Source organism: Polyodon spathula, chromosome 1, assembly GCF_017654505.1.
Source record: "Polyodon spathula isolate WHYD16114869_AA chromosome 1, ASM1765450v1, whole genome shotgun sequence".
Classification (NCBI taxonomy): domain Eukaryota; kingdom Metazoa; phylum Chordata; class Actinopteri; order Acipenseriformes; family Polyodontidae; genus Polyodon; species Polyodon spathula.
The window spans coordinates 22,369,408-22,388,238 of record NC_054534.1 but is presented as its reverse complement, the minus strand read 5'-3'; the positions used below and the strand labels follow the sequence as shown (position 1 = coordinate 22,388,238).

General features: G+C 35.7%; 1 protein-coding gene and 1 pseudogene across 1 annotated transcript in view; both read right to left on the bottom strand.

Moving 5' to 3' along the window:
- Positions 1-1,711: 1,711 nt before the first annotated feature.
- LOC121316940 lies at positions 1,712-3,631 on the bottom strand (annotated as a pseudogene).
- Positions 3,632-11,534: 7,903 nt separating this feature from the next.
- LOC121315636 (A disintegrin and metalloproteinase with thrombospondin motifs 19-like) overlaps positions 11,535-18,831 on the bottom strand; it is a 96,997-nt gene continuing 89,700 nt past the window's right edge. Inside the window, exons 22-23 of the mRNA XM_041249902.1 lie at positions 15,340-15,517; positions 11,535-14,944 (exon numbers count right to left, since the gene is read on the bottom strand). Coding sequence (XP_041105836.1) covers positions 14,793-14,944; positions 15,340-15,517 — 330 coding nt within the window. The 3' untranslated portion in view covers positions 11,535-14,792. The remainder of the gene's footprint in view (positions 14,945-15,339; positions 15,518-18,831) is intronic.

Sequence of the window (18,831 nt, the reverse complement as noted above, 5' to 3'; positions counted from 1 at the left end):
GTCAGATTTTTATGGGCTCTTCTTTATATAAGGCAGAGATAATTGGCTCTAGAATACATGATACTTATCTTGTTAAAATTGTGACCCTTAATAGAATATTGTGCTTTCATAATCCACTGTTATACTGATCAAAGCCTGAATGCTTATATAGTGTAGGTCCTGCCATTTCTCCATCTTAAGTTCACACTGACTTGCAGCTGCAATCTGTGGGCATTCTATTGTTTGGGACACGATTCAGCCAAACTATACCCAAATTCTTGGTCCCCACTTTTGCAAATGTAATTTGCATATCAGGGCTGCAAAACCAGTTATCAAAGTTATCAGGTTGTTTTGATTTTGGGGTATTGTTTGGGCAAGTCTAATCACTGTGCCACTAATCCTCCTGGTCACAGATCCAGATAGCAGGGAAGCTCTGGACTCACAGAGGCATACAATCCACCACAAACCACTGCTGAAGCAGCAGGAAATTCAGATCCAGGTAGCAGGGAAGCCGCAATCCAGTAGCAGAGGGCTGCATCACACCCGAGACCCAGGATCCGGGTCCAGGTGCAAGGATCTGCACACCAGTAACTGCCCAGGCCCAATCCAACATCAGCAGCAATGACAGCAGCAGTAGAATTCTACCTGAAGAAGGTTTCTTCACTTTTACTTGCTGACTGATTGTCTTTCCCGTGAAAACTAAAACCCTACTATCATCAGCAAGAAAGCGTCAGGCAAGAAAAGTACTGAACTTGCATCGGATATTGGATATTGCTGCCGGGTGAAATATAGTCTATAATCTCTATTTTAAGAATATATTTATTTTGTATTCTATATGTAAATTAACTATGAGTGTCAAAAATTCCGAATCACAAGCTATGCAATGCTTATTGTGTAGGATGTTTATTGTAATTAGTTGTACAGTATATGACAATAGTTTAATTTGTGAAAAATGTAAGCTTAACCAAATTCTGACAGAGAAAGTAGGTTCACTGGAACAACACTTATCTACCCTCAGAGATATCCATAAGACTGAGAAATGAATTGATGATAGCTTTCTTTTTGAAAATACAACATGCATAGGCCCATCTAATCCTACTGGTGATGGTATAGAAGGGATCTCTGCTATAGCAGATACTTTGAATTTGGGGGCTCCCGCTTCCACCCCAGACAGCCCCCCTGCACCCAGGGTACAGCATGAACAACCTGTTTGGCCATCACAGCTGGTAAATAGAGATCGTTGGGTGGCCGTCAGAAGAGGTTCAAAGACCAGGTCTTCTGCACCTGTAGCTCATAATATTGAGAGTAGCAACAGATTTCACCCTCTTATTCAACATGAGACAAATGAAACTACTTTTAGCAAGGTGCTTTTGGTGGGTGATTCTATTATTAGAGACCTCAGCCAAGTACTTGCAAACCCACAAAAGGTCTCTGTTAAATGCTGTCCTAATGCTAGAGTCCTTGATGTGGCTGCAAAATTGGAAGACTTGTTTGGAAACCATGGACAAGTGTCTGGGTTAACTGCTCATGTGGGCACAAATGATATTCTATTTAAGAAATCTGAGGGTCTCAAGGATAATTTTAAATCACTCTGTCTAAAAGCAAAACAATTATGTAACAATATAATTATCTCTGGCCCTCTTCCTGTGGTTAGGATGGGGAGTGAAGCCTTTAGTAGAGTCTTTTCTTTAAATTGCTGGCTAGCTACAGTAAATGGTGTGCCTATGGGAATCTAGGCTTCATCAATAACTGTGATAGCTTCTGGGAGAGACCTGGGTTCTTTAAAAGAGATGGTCTTCACCCAAACAAGAGGCTCATTTTTACTAACACAAAATATAGAGAATTACTGTAAAAATGCATGACTTATTATATTGCCTAGTGTATATAATATAATAGGAGGTAGTCTGGATAATTGACAATTGTATTGATAGACTTCCAGTGGAAAATGACCTTTATAATGTATGTGGTACCATTACTATTAATATTTCAATCAATTATTTATGGTTAAACATGGGTTTATGTATTTTTGTATGTATTTACTTATTTTACTAATTTAAGGTTTTCCTATTGTAATAACCATCACTGCAAACATGATTGGGATTTCCAAGACCAATGATATAAATTAGAAACTGAGATTATATATTTAATTTAATGAATGCATTTAAAATGATTGATCTAAACTTAGCTCATTAAAAAGGGGAGCTGCCTAACAGTGTGTGTGTGAGTTTTTGTCACAGTGCCTTTTGCTTAAAAGGTGTTTTGCTTTAGCAGTGTTTAGATCCACCAGTGTTTCGATAAATAGAACCACTGGCTAAAAAAAAAAAAAAGATTTATTACAAAGATTTCAGCTTCAACGAAGATCTTTATGCTCTGTAACGTAATGTATTGTTTCAAGAATTCTCTTTTGAAAATGTTCAATGGCCTGTCTTTACGACTGACAGATAATCACAGCTGAGATTAAACAATTGGGCAGCTGAGAAAGTGCTTAAGGGCAGTTACATTATTTTGACTTAATGGAAATCTATGCTGTGGTTTAAAATATTTTAGCTTTGTTTTTACTGTTCCCAAAGGCTACTTTAGGAAACTCTGTTATGATGACCAAAACCCAGTGTCATAGAACATGTAAATAAAATAAATGCTTCCATTCCATTTACCTTTAGGTAGTCTGCAAGGTTTGAATGCACTGATTGTCTGTCATATTCTTGAATGGTCCAGGAGGGCTGAGTCTTCCTGTTTTCCCAACCGTCTACCGTCCTAATATCTGAGTAAAGGGGGTTCTTCTTGATCTTGACTTCATGTGACGGCAGTGATATGTTTCCCAAGGGCCCTGTCAATGAGTTCTGGGCTGGTCTCGGTCAATCTTCGCCCATAGGTAGTTGTTTTTCTCTTTTCCTTCTGCAAAACATTTGGTATGGGAGAAGAGAAGACCAATCAGATTAATTCTATAAATGTTACTGGCAGGACATTAAATAATAACTATTTTGAGGAGGTCAAATTAAGCAGGGACAAACAATACAAAAATAAATATATATATATTATTATAATTATTATATTAATATAATTATTATTATTATGATAATGACTCTGCATTTTTTTTATTTTTGGGGTGGGGCATTATTTAATTCTCACAGAGATATGTAATACTTGTTTTTGGCAATTATTATTATTTAGGAGGCAGTTAAATGTTAAATCAATGTGCTATTGTAAGTGACTCTGCATGTAATGCACAGTTCACAGCCTACATCTGTAAAGCGCTTTGCGATGGTGGTCCACTATGAAAGGTCCTATATAAAAAATAAAGACTGACTATGATCGAGCCATTTTCTCTCACCTTTTATTCCATGAGTACTAACTAAAAAAAAAAAATCAACCATGAAATAACAGTAATACATGCACTGTAAATCAATTGGAGCTAAAGCCAAAGCATGCAATCCCAAACTGTTAAAAGATATACAATAGCTACTTGTTTCCCATGTGGAGAACTCTAATTCCTACCTGAAGGTAGACTCTATTTTGACAGTATCATTGTCCAGATAAAGTAGCCCGTCGCGAAACCAGCTTGCATCAGAGTTGAGCTGATCTGTAAACACTTCACATCGAGTGACAAGAATTTTTCTGGATTGTTATTGTTTGGCAGGACTGACAGATCCATGGTTTATATTTATATATATATATATATATATATATATATATATATATATATATATATATATATATATATATATATATATATATATATATATATATATATATATAAAGCCTTGTCAATGAAACACAGCAGTGAATGCTGTCTTAGGTAAGCTGCACATCTGTCAATTATTAATGGAATGTTACACTTGATCTGGCTACTGGGCTCCATTCAGCATAAAACACCACAATGCAAGCACGAGGGGTAGATATTGTACACTGGCAATTATTAATGGAATGTTACACTTGATCTGGCTACTGGGCTCCATTCAGCATAAAACACCACAATGCAAGCACGAGGGGTAGATATTGTACACTGGCATATATTTAAAATATATTTATATCTGTTTTGTCAAACACCTTGAGACGTATTGGTACGATTGGACATCGTGTGAGCTACGCTACTCTTTCACTGTAACTATGTCTACTGTATTTACAGAGCATGACACATCTATTAGTTTCATTGTAAGTTAAACCACTTTCTGTCTTTACTTTACTAACAAAACAGTAACCTATTCAGGTAGTATACAGTAAGATTGGGGTACAGCGGACATGCAATATTGTTTATCCTGTATGAGCTGAGTTAACACAGTATAAAAGTATGTGGAGTAAGTTTGTGTATATGGAAGCATAACAAGTGTAGTAAACTATAGCGGAAGCAAAGTAAAACACAAGCTGTTAAATACGAGTAAAGTATGGTCAAGCATAAAAAAAAATATGCTTACCTATGCTTGAGCAGCAAAGAAGAGCATGTGAGATTAAAATTACCACAGTAAACTTGTAAAAGGGAAAGCTTGTCAGTCTATCAAGGATTTCACTTCCTGTTCAATTCATTTTCTTAGGCCATGTGCTAGATGTCTGTTTGAGCAGCTTCAATCCATCACAGTAATTACTGTGAGGTTCCTGACATCAGTCATTGAAAGGGTCTGCAGTCATCCGTGCCTTTCCTTGTTTTCTATGGAATCAGTTTGTTCCATTTCTTTCATATCCTGCTGACAGCACTTAATGAAATTAAATATGAAATGTTATTGAAGTCTGTATAATGACTTTACTTTTAGTGTCACCATCACTGTATGCTTTATCATATTTTTCAAAGAAACATTTCATTTTATAATTAAAGGCCACAATATACTGTATATATATATATATATATATATATATATATATATATATATATATATATATATATATATATATATAGATATATATAGGGGGTTTTAATTGTTTAATCCCCCGCCTGGGCGGCGCTTTGATTGATAAAAGAACTGATCGATTAATCATGTCTACCTGAGTGCAGTATCAAAAAACGGTGCATGAAAAAATAATGGGTACTTCTAAAGACCTTGACAAAAGGACAAGGGGAAGGTATACCTAATGAAGAAAAAAAAGGCTGCATCTTGCAACATTTGCTCATCGGTGCTTTCCTTTCACAACTGTAATACAAGCTTATTGTATCATCTTAATCACAAGTAAGTTTATTTTTTTAAAGCAATGTGTTTCAAACTATATCAAACTTTTTCTTCAGTGAACTAAAATAAAATAACACTCAATAAATTACATTTCTGTTCACCTAACCGAAATAAAACAACAGTCAGTAAGTTACCCTTATTAGTTTGAAACATACCGTATACCAACAGACGCAAAGTTCATATTTTAAATGACTCACTTTGGCTAACTTCCAATTAGTGTGAGCAAATATGTATATTAATCATTAGCTGTCATTATGAAACATTTGCAGTAAATAGCTTTATGTTAATAATATTATGTATTACTATTATTGTCTTTCAGTACAATTACATATCACTAGCAAACAAGTGCAATTAATCGATTTGATAAATAATCGAGGAATAGATAGAAAATGTCAAAACCCCTAATATATATATATATATATATATATATATATATATATATATATATATATATATATATATATATATATATATATCAGTGTACAATTGAAATGAAGGGGAGACAGGTTAAAGAAGGATTTTTAAGCCTTTGACACAATTGAAACATGGATTGTGTATGTGTGCTATTCAAACGGTAAACAGGCAAGACAAAAGAACATAAGAACATAAGAAAGTTTACAAATGAGAGAAGGCCATTTGGCCCATCTTGCTCGTTTGGTTGTTAGTAACTTATTGATCCCAAAATCTCATCAAGCAGCTTCTTGAAGGATCCCAGGGTGTCAGCTTCAACAACATTACTGGGGAGTTGATTCCAGACCCTCACAATTCTCTGTGTAAAAAAGTGTCTCCTATTTTCTGTTCTGAATGCCCCTTTGTCTAATCTCCATTTGTGACCCCTGGTCCTTGTTTCTTTTTTCAGGCTGAAAAAGTCCCTTGGGTCGACACTGTCAATACCTTTTAGAATTTTGAATGCTTGAATTAGGTCGCCACGTAGTCTTCTTTGTTCAAGACTGAACAGATTCAATTCTTTTAGCCTGTCTGCATATGACATGCCTTTTAAGCCCGGAATAATTCTGGTCGCTCTTCTTTGCACTCTTTCTAGAGCAGCAATATCTTTTTTATAGCGAGGTGACCAGAACTGAACACAATATTCAAGATGAGGTCTTACTAGTGCATTGTACAGTTTTAACATTACTTCCCTTGATTTAAATTCAACACTTTTCACAATGTATCCGAGCATCTTGTTAGCCTTTTTTATAGCTTCCCCACATTGTCTAGATGAAGACATTTCTGAGTCAACAAAAACTCCCAGGTCTTTTTCATAGATTCCTTCTCCAATTTCAGTATCTCCCATATGATATTTATAATGTACATTTTTATTTCCTGCATGCAGTACCTTACACGTTTCTCTATTAAATGTCATTTGCCATGTGTCTGCCCAGTTCTGAATCTTGTCTAGATCATTTTGAATGACCTTTGCTGCTGCAACAGTGTTTGCCACTCCTCCTACTTTTGTGTTGTCTGCAAATTTAACAAGTTTGCTTACTATACCAGAATCTAAATCATTAATGTAGATTAGGAATAGCAGAGGACCTAATACTGATCCCTGTGGTACACCACTGGTTACCACACTCCATTCTGAGGTTTTTCCTCTAATCAGTACTTTCTGTTTTCTACATGTTAACCACTCCCTAATCCATGTACATGTGTTTCCTTGAATCCCAACTGCGTTCAGTTTGAGAATTAATCTTTTGTGCGGGACTTTGTCAAAAGCTTTCTGGAAATCTAAATAAACCATGTCATATGCTTTGCAATTATCCATTATCGATGTTGCATCCTCAAAAAAATCAAGCAAGTTAGTTAGGCACGATCTCCCTTTCCTAAAACCATGTTGACTGTCTCCCAGGACCCTGTTACCATATAGGTAATTTTCCATTTTGGATCTTATTATAGTTTCCATAAGTTTGCATATAATAGAAGTCAGGCTTACTGGTCTGTAGTTACCTGGTTCAGTTTTGTTTCCCTTTTTGTGGATCGGTATTACGTTTGCAATTTTCCAGTCTGTCGGTACCATCCCTATGTCAAGAGACTGCTGCATGATCTTGGTTAGCAGTTAGTAAATTACTTCTTTCATTTCTTTGAGTACTACTGGGAGGATCTCATCCGGCCCAGGGGATTTGTTTATTTTAAGAGCTCCTAGTCCCTTTAACACTTCTGCCTCAGTTATGCTAAAGTTATTTAAAACTGGATAGGAACTGGATGACATGTGGGGCATGTTGTCAGTATCTTCCTTTGTAAAAACTTGTGAAAAGTAATCATTTAATATATTTGCTATTTTTTTTTCTTCATCTACGATTTTGCCATTTGTATCTCTTAAACATTTAATCTCCTCTTTGAATGTTCGCTTGCTGTTGTAATATTGGAAAAACATTTTGGAATTGGTTTTAGCTCCCTTAGCAATGTTCATTTCCTATTTCTCTCTTGGCCTTTCTAACTTCCTTTTTGACTTGCGTTTGCAGTTCTGTGTACTCTTTCTGCGTACTTTCTTTTTGGTCCTTTTTTAATGCTCTGTAAAGTGCCTTTTTTCGCTGAATATTTTTTTTAATTGATCTATTAAACCATTTTCGCAATTTAGTTTTACATTTAGATTTGTCTGCTTTAGGGATGTAATTGTTTTGCGCCTCTAGTACTACATTTTTGAAGAACAACCATCCTTCTTCTGTGGGTGTTTTCTCTATTTTACTCCAATCTACTTCTGTTAGTCTCTGTTTCATACCTTCATAGTTTGCTTTTCTAAAATTGTAAACCTTAGCTTTACTCCTTACTTTTGGGGTTTTAAAAAACACTTCAAATGAGACCATGTTGTGGTCTGAGTTTGCCAGTGGTTCTCTGACCTCTGTTTTAGTTATTCTATCTTCGTTATTTGAAAAGGCTAAATCAAGGCATGCCTCCCCTCTAGTCAGTGCCTTGACAAATTGTGTTAGGAAGCAGTCATTTGTCATTTCCACCATTTCTATTTCATCCTTCGTGCTACCCACCGGGTTTTCCCATTTTATTTGGGGGAAGTTGAAATCCCCCATTAGTATGGCTTCTCCTTTGCTACACGCATTTCTAATGTCATTGTATAACAGATTATTGTGCTCACCGTCTGAATCTAGCGTTCTACAGCATGCTCCTATTATTATGCCCTTTGAATTTTTGTCCGTTATTCTGACCCATATTGATTCGGTTTTATTTTCTTTGTCCAGGTTGGACACCTGGGCTTCAAGACTGTTTCTTATGTATAGCGCTAGCCCTCCTCCTCCTCCTCTTCTGTCCTGCCTGTCTTTCCTATACAGTGTATACCCACAAATATTATATTCGTCCCCATCACTCTCAGACAACCACGTTTCTGTAACACCTATCACATCATAGTTACCTGTTAGTACAGTAGCTTCAAGTTCTAGAATTTTGTTTCTTATACTTCTAGCATTTAGAAAAATATATTTAATGGTTGTCTTACCTGAGTTGTTGTTCTTGTTTTGATGCGGTCTCCCTTCTGTTTTTTTGTTGATTTCTCCCCCCTTCCTTTCTAGTTTAAATGCTTCTGAACCTGCTCGAGGATCTTTTAAGTGCCTTTGAAAGGGGTATTGTAGTATGTACCAGGCGTGCCGGTTTGAGTGTGTCAAGAACTGCAACCAACCAACGCTGCTGGGTTTTTCACGCCCAACAGTTTCCCGTGTGTATCAAGGATGGTCCACCATCCAAAGGACATCCAGCCAACGGCAGGCCAGTGGTTGAAAACTGCTCATTAATGAAAGAGGCCAAAGGAGGCTGACACAAATTGTGCAGAGCAACAGACTGGCTGCAGTTAGTCAACTGACAGTCCAGTACAACATTGGTGCCGAAAAGAATGCAGAACTCGTCATACCTTCACAAGAATGGAGTAAGGCAGCCGACAACCTAACAGATTTCCACTTCTTTCAGCAAAACACAAAAAACTGCGGTTGCAGTGGGCTAAGGAACGAAAACACTGGACACTGGAGGATTGGATAAACATTTCTTGGTATGATGAATAACGGTTCCTGGCGTTTCACACTGATGGGAGGATTAGGGTATGGAGAAAACCATGAGTACATGCATCCATCATCCATCAGTGCTCGTAGGAGCCAGGTGTTTATTTTGTGTTTATTACAAATAGTGCCCAAACGCATTAAAACTTCCATTTCTGAGATCTGGGTCCTGCTTAGAAAGGGGCAACGAACCATGGTGAGGTGCAGTGGTGTTTACAATATATATATATATATATATATATATATATATATATATATATATATATAACTGCAGTGTACAAAATTGAAGGCATATGAAAGAAAAGGTTTTTAAAAAATGTACACAAAAAGTTTAAAAGATTAAAAAATATTTTATTTTCAGGACGTTTCTGGCAAAAGCCCTTCAGCTGTTTAAATATATATATATATATATATATATATATATATATATATATATATATATATATATATTAGCTCAAGGAGCCAGCTGCCCAATGTTTCGATATATTGTACATATCTTTTCGATATGTTGTACATAGCTTGTGAATAATTTAGTTAGTCCAATAAAGTATCACATCTCCTTCTCTATCTATCTCTGGACTACTAAAGCTACCATTTCATCTATCAACGACTATTGTTTATACTCAAATCCATGATTTATTCTTGCATGATGTAATGGTGTTCTATATATTGACATAATTTTTGCATCTGTCTTTAAATCTGTATTAATTCTAATTGACATTTATTATATAAACTTATATTTATATTATCATGCAATGCTGGCTCTGAGGATCAGCCTTGATATGGTCTCCCCAGCTCATCAGCGTGCACAACGTGAATTTTTTAAAATGCTATATATACTGAGCATCAAAAACAATTTCTCACTTATATTTGAGCATCAAAAGAAACATATCATTTATATTTGGATACAATTCACTAGATGTGATAAAAAAATGACACTCTGTTTTAGAGCAGATGAGGTGACTTTTTATTATGCTGATTAACACTTGACATCATGAAGATGCTGCAAAATGATCTGTAGATCTTGTCTCGCCAGATTTGAAATTGCCGGTTGTGAGCACCCAAGATGGTGAGCCACATTTCGCTGCCCTAGTCCAGCCTTCTTTTACTGTGAACTAAAATATCACCTAAATTAGCTTCTCTTTTGAATGGGCTGGGGCTTTAAGAAATACTTTTAAAAAATGTTCTGAATTATGCAGAATCTGCAAGTGTTTCCAAACTGTCTTAGAAATATTGGGCAAACGTTTAGAGTAAGTCATTACTAATGGGGCTCTTTTGACCCTTTTATCTCTATTTTTATAATCTAGTAGATCATCTCTTTTTAGTTTATCCACTTTTCTTAATTCTGTCTCTAATTCTTTCTTTGTATGCTCTTTTTTAAAGATTTGTTTTTAATACATTTCTTTCTTTTACAGTGAGTTTCTTTTGAGCATATTCTTATTCCTAGACCTTTGGGATTGTCCTTTTAGTGTGTATTGGATGTGCAGAGGACATGTGTAAATACTGGTGCATGTCAGTAGGTTTACAGAAGAGGTCAGACTCAATTGAACCTTAAAGTTTTACTATGGTATCTAAAAATTCTATTTATTTTCTTGTCCATTGAAGGTCCACCTTAATATTACTGTGTATTTCATTAGCCACTTTATGAAACTGGAAAAGAGATTATTCTCCATGTGTCCAAACCCTCGAAAATATCATCTACAAACCAAATGTATTCTAAAGGTTCTTTCCAATTTTCTAAGTAATTGTTCTTCCCATTTCCCCATGTATGTACTGACAAAATGCATTCCTAATTTAGATCCTATTGCTGTACCATTATTTTGTTTGTAATTCTTAACAAATGTAAAATAACTGTTTTCTAAAACTATGTTGATGCACCTCTGCTGTTGGTATCGATTTATCTAGACTATTATCTAGTGCTTTTTGACAAGCTTCTAAAGTTTCTTTACAAGGGAAACTTGGGTACAAGGATTTTACATCCATGCAAAATAAAATTGTATTCTCTGGAATGTTGTGCTTTCTTTTTAAAAATCATGTTGTATCCTTTATATAGTTGAATAATGAAGTTGAATTAAGATAGTGTGCCCTTCATCTTTGTCTTCCAGAAAGAAAAAAAAAACTGTAGTATCAAGAATGTTCTTCTGATATGATGATAAAATATGATTTTCATCTTTAAATTGTAATAACATAGCTCAATGTAAAACAAAAAGAGGAAAACAATAAATCAGAAGTTTTAACTTTTTTTATTGAAAACTTAAGATCACGTGAATCATGTACAAAATATATTTTCTCAGAAAGAAAATTCAAATTTCATAAAGTTTCACAAACCTGTAAAACTTCAAAACATTGCTACAAAAAAAAAGTACATAAGAGAAAAAAATAGTTCAATGAGTATAGAGAGAAAAAAAAAACTCTCATATTATACAAGCTAAATGAAGCAAACATCGACATATAATTCATGTTTTCAATCAAATGACAAAATGTTAAAATGGAGCAGGATTCATGCAGCACAAGATGTTTGTTTCCTGACTGGAGAACTTTTAAAAGTCCAAATCCGTGCCACAGTGATTCAGTGTAAACAGTTACAGTGTTTTGTTTCTTAATACTTTTATTCAAGTATATAATTTGTATTTATAATCATTACCGACCTATTTAACATTTTGTCATTGTTTGGTCAAACATATTTGTCAAGATATACAGCAGATTACTTTCCTTTAAAAGCAGCAGGTCTGTGTTCAGCACCTCTGTGGTCTCGTACTTGCTTTATGAATTTGTGACATGAGATACCGTAATGCAGTGAACAATAATATCTCTACAAGTGATGAACCAAAAAAAACAAAACAAACAGAAAAACTTACAGTAATTGTTTAAAGTGATAAACAAAGTGAAGAACTAGGTGATTTAATATGTGGCCCCTTGGTATCTCCTTAGCTTTGTGTTACTATATAACTGCCTTTTGAAGAAGATACATTTCCCCAGATCCCTTACCAAAGGCTCATTACTACCATTGAGGGGTCTTTTATATTAAAGGATAATTGGGAACAACTGGAAAAGGCTGTCAAAGTGGACATAAATTAACTAAATAAACAGCGACAGGTAAAATTACTATTATAAATGACACATTACAGTTTTAAGCCAGCATTACAATGTATGCTAGGACCAGAAAGAAGAATAAAGGCTGTCTTGATTCAAAGGTGTACAAGTAGAAGAGTTCCATGAAGGTCATAAATATATCTGCATCATGCAAGATATATAACAGGAACAGTGGGGCACAGTGGACTGAAGCACTGAACTTGTTAGCTGAGTTACAAATACGCAGACAATGGTTGAAAGAGAATTAGATGAATCACCAGATTGAGTATTGTATCAGTGCTATCACTGGTAAATGGATGCCCGAATTACTCCTATAAGAACCGTTTCAACTTGGTTTAAAAATTGCAGCTACAAATACCCAAAGACTGGCTGATTAACTTTGTCTTCCCTTATCACCCACCAGTTGATTCAGCGAGCATGGTGCTCCGTGAGCTGCAACTGCAGTTCCAGTCTATGATAAAGCTGGTATGATAAGTTGGCAGCCATTGTAACCCACCTTTATTGCTTCAACAGTGTTTATAGCCAACTGACTAACAGCTTTTGTAAATTGCCAATTTATCATGGTTTAGTTAATTTTAGTACCCCACTGATATGCTTATTTTAATTCCAACTAGTTACCAATAAAGTGGCCATGTTTTATTTATTTTGTAACCGTCTGAAACAATCTACTGTATAACAACAGAGAGCCAGTAGAAGCTGCCTTTGCATAGAACCATCAATATAATAGTTTCAACAAGTCTCTTTGTTGTATTGAATACGGAAAGATGCTTTTTCAGAGATCTGAAAACCTTACTGTTCAATAAAAATGAACAGTAAAAACAATGAGGTTCAAAGTAGCCAAATCTAGTAGTGTGCAGTACATCTAAACCGCTTTAAGGGTCTGTACTGTGAAAAAAATAGACTCTCAAGTGACAACATCCTCTGGCCACTGGGTGTCACTAATGTTCTTTGTAATGTTCACGTCAACTATAAGGCATTGCTTCCTGTGGCTGCTGAAAGGTATTTTTTATTTTTTTTCAGAAAACATTTACTTTCCAACAAAACCTTATTTAGACTTGAATGTTACATCATTTTATACTACGCTGAATCAAGAGTTTATGTGAAGACTTATTCTAGATGATTGAGATTGCTCTTGTTATCCTATTCATGCATTGTTTATGGGGTTTACAGTATCTGATGTAAGTTACATACTTAGGTCCAATGCAATGTGGTGCTGGAATTCTAGATCTCAGGTTATTGATTCCAAATCTAAATCTAAGAATTTTATCTAAATCTAAGAATTATATTTTACACTGCAATGCCCCTCTCCAACCTTGTATTTCAACTTTGGTCACTAGAAGGCAGATTTAGTTGGTACTGTGGGTCACTTTCATGACTTAAACCTGAAATGTGGATTTAGATCTTACTGAATGAATACTGCTCTCAAATTATAGCCTTGGAATGAAAGGTCAGCTCAGGATGAAAAATAGCCAAGGCTGCGCTTTCCAATAATTATTACTATTATAATTCTGTATGTGAACTTCTATAGTCTTATTTTATTCTTACAGGCTGTCTGTGTTGTGTCAGTTAACACTCAATTGAAACACCCTTTATTTAGCATGCAGGGTTCCCCTAGACTCCATGTCAGGGAATAAGAATTCTCCACTTTGTGTTTTCTTACAGCCCAACCCTGGTGCGAGTGTTGGAAGTTGTGTAAGGTTTGCTTGTTCAATATACTTAGTCTAATGTTCCTTCAATTGGATTGGAAAACAAATGGCAAGTGCATTACTGTGCTTACCCGGTATGTACAGTATTAACGGGTAAACTAAGGTGAGAGACAACAGAGTTAATGATCTGGATTTGTTGGCCATGCTTTCAAGAATCCTTGGGGTTCCCTTTTTACCTGTAAGGGGATACCCAGGGCTTATGTGCAAAGGTAATTTCTTCACAAGGATTCCTGGAACAAAGATGAACCCAACAAACCTGTAATCTCGGAAGCCACTACCAATTCCTCTATGTAGCAAAGCTTAGGCAAGTCAAGGACATTGAAAATCTCCACAGATAAATTGACAGAAATAGCATGGCTTAATGATTACAGACTAGAAAATCTCCACAGATAAATTGACAGAAATAGCATGGCTTAATGATTACAGACTGAGATATATCAGGTAAAACAACAGTCAGCAAAAAAGTACAGAGCTATATCGTTTCTTTCATCTTTTGTAGACTCCCATCTTATCTGCATGTTCTTTATACTGTACATAGTAGACATGACAGATATTTGCTGTCCAATATAGACTGACTAGTAAGGAATTAGGATCTCCCCTAGAAACCTTGACCATATCAGGAGAGTGGCTGCATTAAACGAGAGAGAGTTTACACTTAATTACTAACATTTAGTGTAGAACCAACTATAAAAAAAAACAAACAGAAAAAAAAAAACAGTTTTTTATTTTCTACAAAAATGACCTCACAGATCATAAGAATAGATGACACTAATTCAATTATCCGGGATTTGTTTGGTTGAAAAAGGTGTTTTTGCTTGTGTTTTCTTACTATAAATAACTTCTAAGAGTTCTGATTGTGTTGGATGTCAACTTCTTTGCTGCATTTTTTGTGCATAAAAGTCCCTACAGGTCTCACAGCAGCGCTGGTACCACCTCATGTCCTGACAGAGGTTCTTCTCTCTAATGACTTTACAGTAGACAGGCCACTGGTCCCGTAGGCACTTGAATGTTAAGGCAGCTACAGTACAAAACAGATAGAAGCATAAAGTTAACAAAAATGAATTTTCACCACCTTAATTATCTAACTGGAACCTTTTATTCATTTATTTATTTAATCTCAGAGCAGTTATCCCAGGTAAACACAATAAAATAAAATAAAAAGTCTATGGTGAAATTTTGATTAATTACTATACATTACACACACGGTTTACTGCATGTCCCTATTCATGGTGTCAGTGCATTGAGGTATTAAATTAATGTGATTCAACATCATCATGCATTTTATGTAGCCAACTTAACGGGACAAAAGTACCTAGCAACTGAATCGAGAAACACAGCACCAGTTATCGTCCTTCAAACCATGTTAGAGTGTCTTTCTTTAAAACAATTAAAATACGCAAGCCAGTCACTCACCCAGTCTAGGCGAGGTGATGGTGTTCACATTATTTTTCTCATTGCAGGGTTGTAGATGGCAAGGTCGGTAAGCAGCGGGTTTCTCAGATGAGAAGCATTCATTTCCATGCCTTCCAGTGATCTTGTGCATGCACTGAATTACCCTGGACTGCATTCCCTTGCCACAGGTTACTGAGCACTACAGAGGCAAAGCATGTATTAGCACACATCAATCTATAAAGTCACTTGCAATATAAGGCTGCTGAAATATATTCATTATCACATTACACTAAATTCTATGTAAGGTTTTGGTGTTCACAGATACCCAGGCAATGATCCCAAAGAGAACCTACTTCTGTTGTCTTCTTCCAGTGGTAATGTAAACCAGACTGTCACCGAGTGCATCTGTATTATTAAAAAGGTTAGTCGTAAAGACAAATCCTCTTACACAGAAGACAACTGTATTACTAAGGAGGAACCAATCACAGAATACAGAACCCATGTTTTTCTCTGATCTATGGTAACCCTTATAAAAGTTAAGCATGGCAATTTTGCTTTATTAGACCTTTCTCCGCTTTACAATGCTTACCTATGCTTTATCATGCTTTATTACAGTTTGGGATGCTTTTATTATGGTAAAACTATTAAGGGTGTGCTTTTTGTACATTTTTATGAACATTTAACCCTTTGCAGTCCATTTATTCAGCACTTGCTGGGCACGTCTGGTCGAAATTATTTTCACACGCGCCGTTTATTTTACACGCGCTGTTTGATTTTTTTTTTTTTTCCCCCAGAGTAACAGGTTTAAAATGCACTGCATTGCAAAAGGACACTCAGTACAGCATCTCCAGCCAAGCCCCACCCCTTCTTCACTGTATTTTTCACATACCTCTTCATTATCGTGCTTACTGATAAATCATCTCCTGATTGCTCTTTTTATCACCAAACTCCTGAATAACGAGATCCAAGTCATTATTTTATTACTACATCATCTTAAAAAGCTCTGCAAAAGTCTGTAATATTCTTTGAGTGCTGGATGCGGAAGCAGCTGTCTTCTTTGTTTGTGCCCATGTTATCTCTGTGGTGAAGGGGCTATGTGAATTGCTCAGACACGCCCCCTTTTTTTGTTTGTTCGGCTTCTCTCGGCTTCTATCGGTCACTCACTTGCAATTGAAAAAAAAATTGGAAATACTTTCACTTCTGGAAAAGGTAATTGCCAAGGATATAGCACAATATTTTGGAATTCTAAAGAGCACTGAGACTGACTAGACTGAGACTGACTCAAACCTCACTGTACATACTGTACTAGTGTACATAAACCTCCCAAACATTACCACAAGTCCTATTTTAAATGCCAAACTAACAAACAATCAAGTAATATATTAAGTCATTAATATGTTTGCCTTCTTGTGCAGTTAATTGTATATGGTCAAGTATTACTAAATAATGTAAAGTATTCAGATTCACATATCCACACAACTTTACATTAAATTGTAAGAAGAGACGCCTGGCCTACCTGTTTGAGGTGTGTCTCAGGGGTCCTTTACTTTAGTGCAGTAGCTCCAACATAAAAATAAATACCGAACTAAACAAATGACTGTTCGGTCCAAAACATAGTGTAACAATTTTATTTTATTTTTTTGTTCCTGGGTAGTAAGTGTTATTTCCTAATTGCTTATGCCTCAAAAGTATAGAAAATGGCTATTATTTGCCACAAACCTTGCTTTTGTGACCAGGACAGTGATATTTCACAATATCACTATTTCCAATGGGAAAACGGCAAATGTGTGTCTTTTCGTTCACATAAAGTCAGAAAAAAAACAACATATGAATCCAAATTAACATGTATTTATACTAAAGTAATACAAAAATGACTACAAAAGATTTAGAAGTGAGTAGTTTTTCGAGATTTACGATTATACTGTATTTGCTGGTTTTCATTCCAACTGAGCTCTCAATTACTTAACTAAGCCCTTAATTGAACTAATAATTTGCTTAATTAGACCTTTTTACTTGTTTTCGGCTCTTAAACAGTTGCAGTTCAAGTTACTTATAAAATATTATAGCTAACTTGAAATCTACTGTTCAAGAGCTGAAAACAAGTAAAAAGGTCTAATTAAGCTACTTAACAGTTCAGTTCAATTAAGGGTCTAGTTAAGTAATTGAGAGCTCGGTTGGAATGAAAACCAGCAGCCACAGGGGGTCCCCAGGACCATTTGAGAAGCCCTGCTCTATAGGATTATGCGGTTACAGATAATGGATGGATGAATGGAAAAAAGCCAAGTTTAGTTCCCGTTCCATTGATCTCGACACACAACCCATGTAGAGATTTCAACAATTCATTGTAGATTCCTATGGACTGGAGTACGTGTGGGTTTCCTAATCACCAACACATGTCATTATCCATTTAAGTGTCGCTAGCATGCTAAAGATTAATAATTAAAGGAGGATTTCAGCTTTCCAGGAAAAAAAAAAAAACTAAAAACACTGAAAACACACTCTCCTGTCTGAAACAGTTTATAATTCGTTACTGTTGTCAGGTAAGGTATATCAACAGGATTTTATAAACTACTGTATACTACTCCATATTTAGAAATGTATTTATCTGAATAAAGAGTATCAACATATACCTGTAACCTCAATATTTTTGGGGGTATGGTTTACTGGTAAAATTCTAAACTACCAATCGTAAAATGTGGTAGTTATTTTTGATATGATCCAGAAAATAAATAAAAAATGCTCCAACTCAGAACCAGTAAAAGAGTGTGCAAAATTCTTGCCACATCTCACCTGCTATTATTTGAACTCTATTCCCCAACCTCCATTTCTTCACTGAATACTAGGATAAGAATGCTGAGACTATACACCCTGCTAACACAGCTGATACTGAAACGCAGTTTTATTTTCCCTTACTGGCATCGATTGGCTACATGTCCAATAGGGAGAGGCGGTGCTATGTAGTGCTGTCTTGCAGCAGCAATATGGAATGAATGTGGAGGCTTGACACTGGCAAAGCTTGCAGGCTGTGATGTTTGTTATTGGAGAAACAACACAATCTGTATAAATATATCTAGGTTGCATTATTCCACACTGGGGTCTGTTACTCTGCTGACTGCTTCATCACAAATGATTTTGACAATGTATTTTCAAAAGGCGCATAAATGCTGTTTTACAAGTTCCTAGCATTTTCCTACAGAGTACTACACAGCTGATCTCATGTAAAGCCTCTCAACGCCTCTGCTGTTATTATCCACATTTATACAGAGAACACATTTCTGAGCATGCATGCTTATTCAGACTTAATATGCTGAGACTTCAGTATTGATTCTTATATAAAGCACAACATTTCCACAAACAACAAACCTTAAGTATCTTTAACCAGGATCGTAAAGTAAAAGCATGCTGGAAAACACAAAAACGTATCTGTACACTCATGCTATATAGCCCCCTGGTGGTACAGTATAGAGGTTGCATTAACTGAGGAATGGCCATGTAGCTCTCTTCAGACAAGTT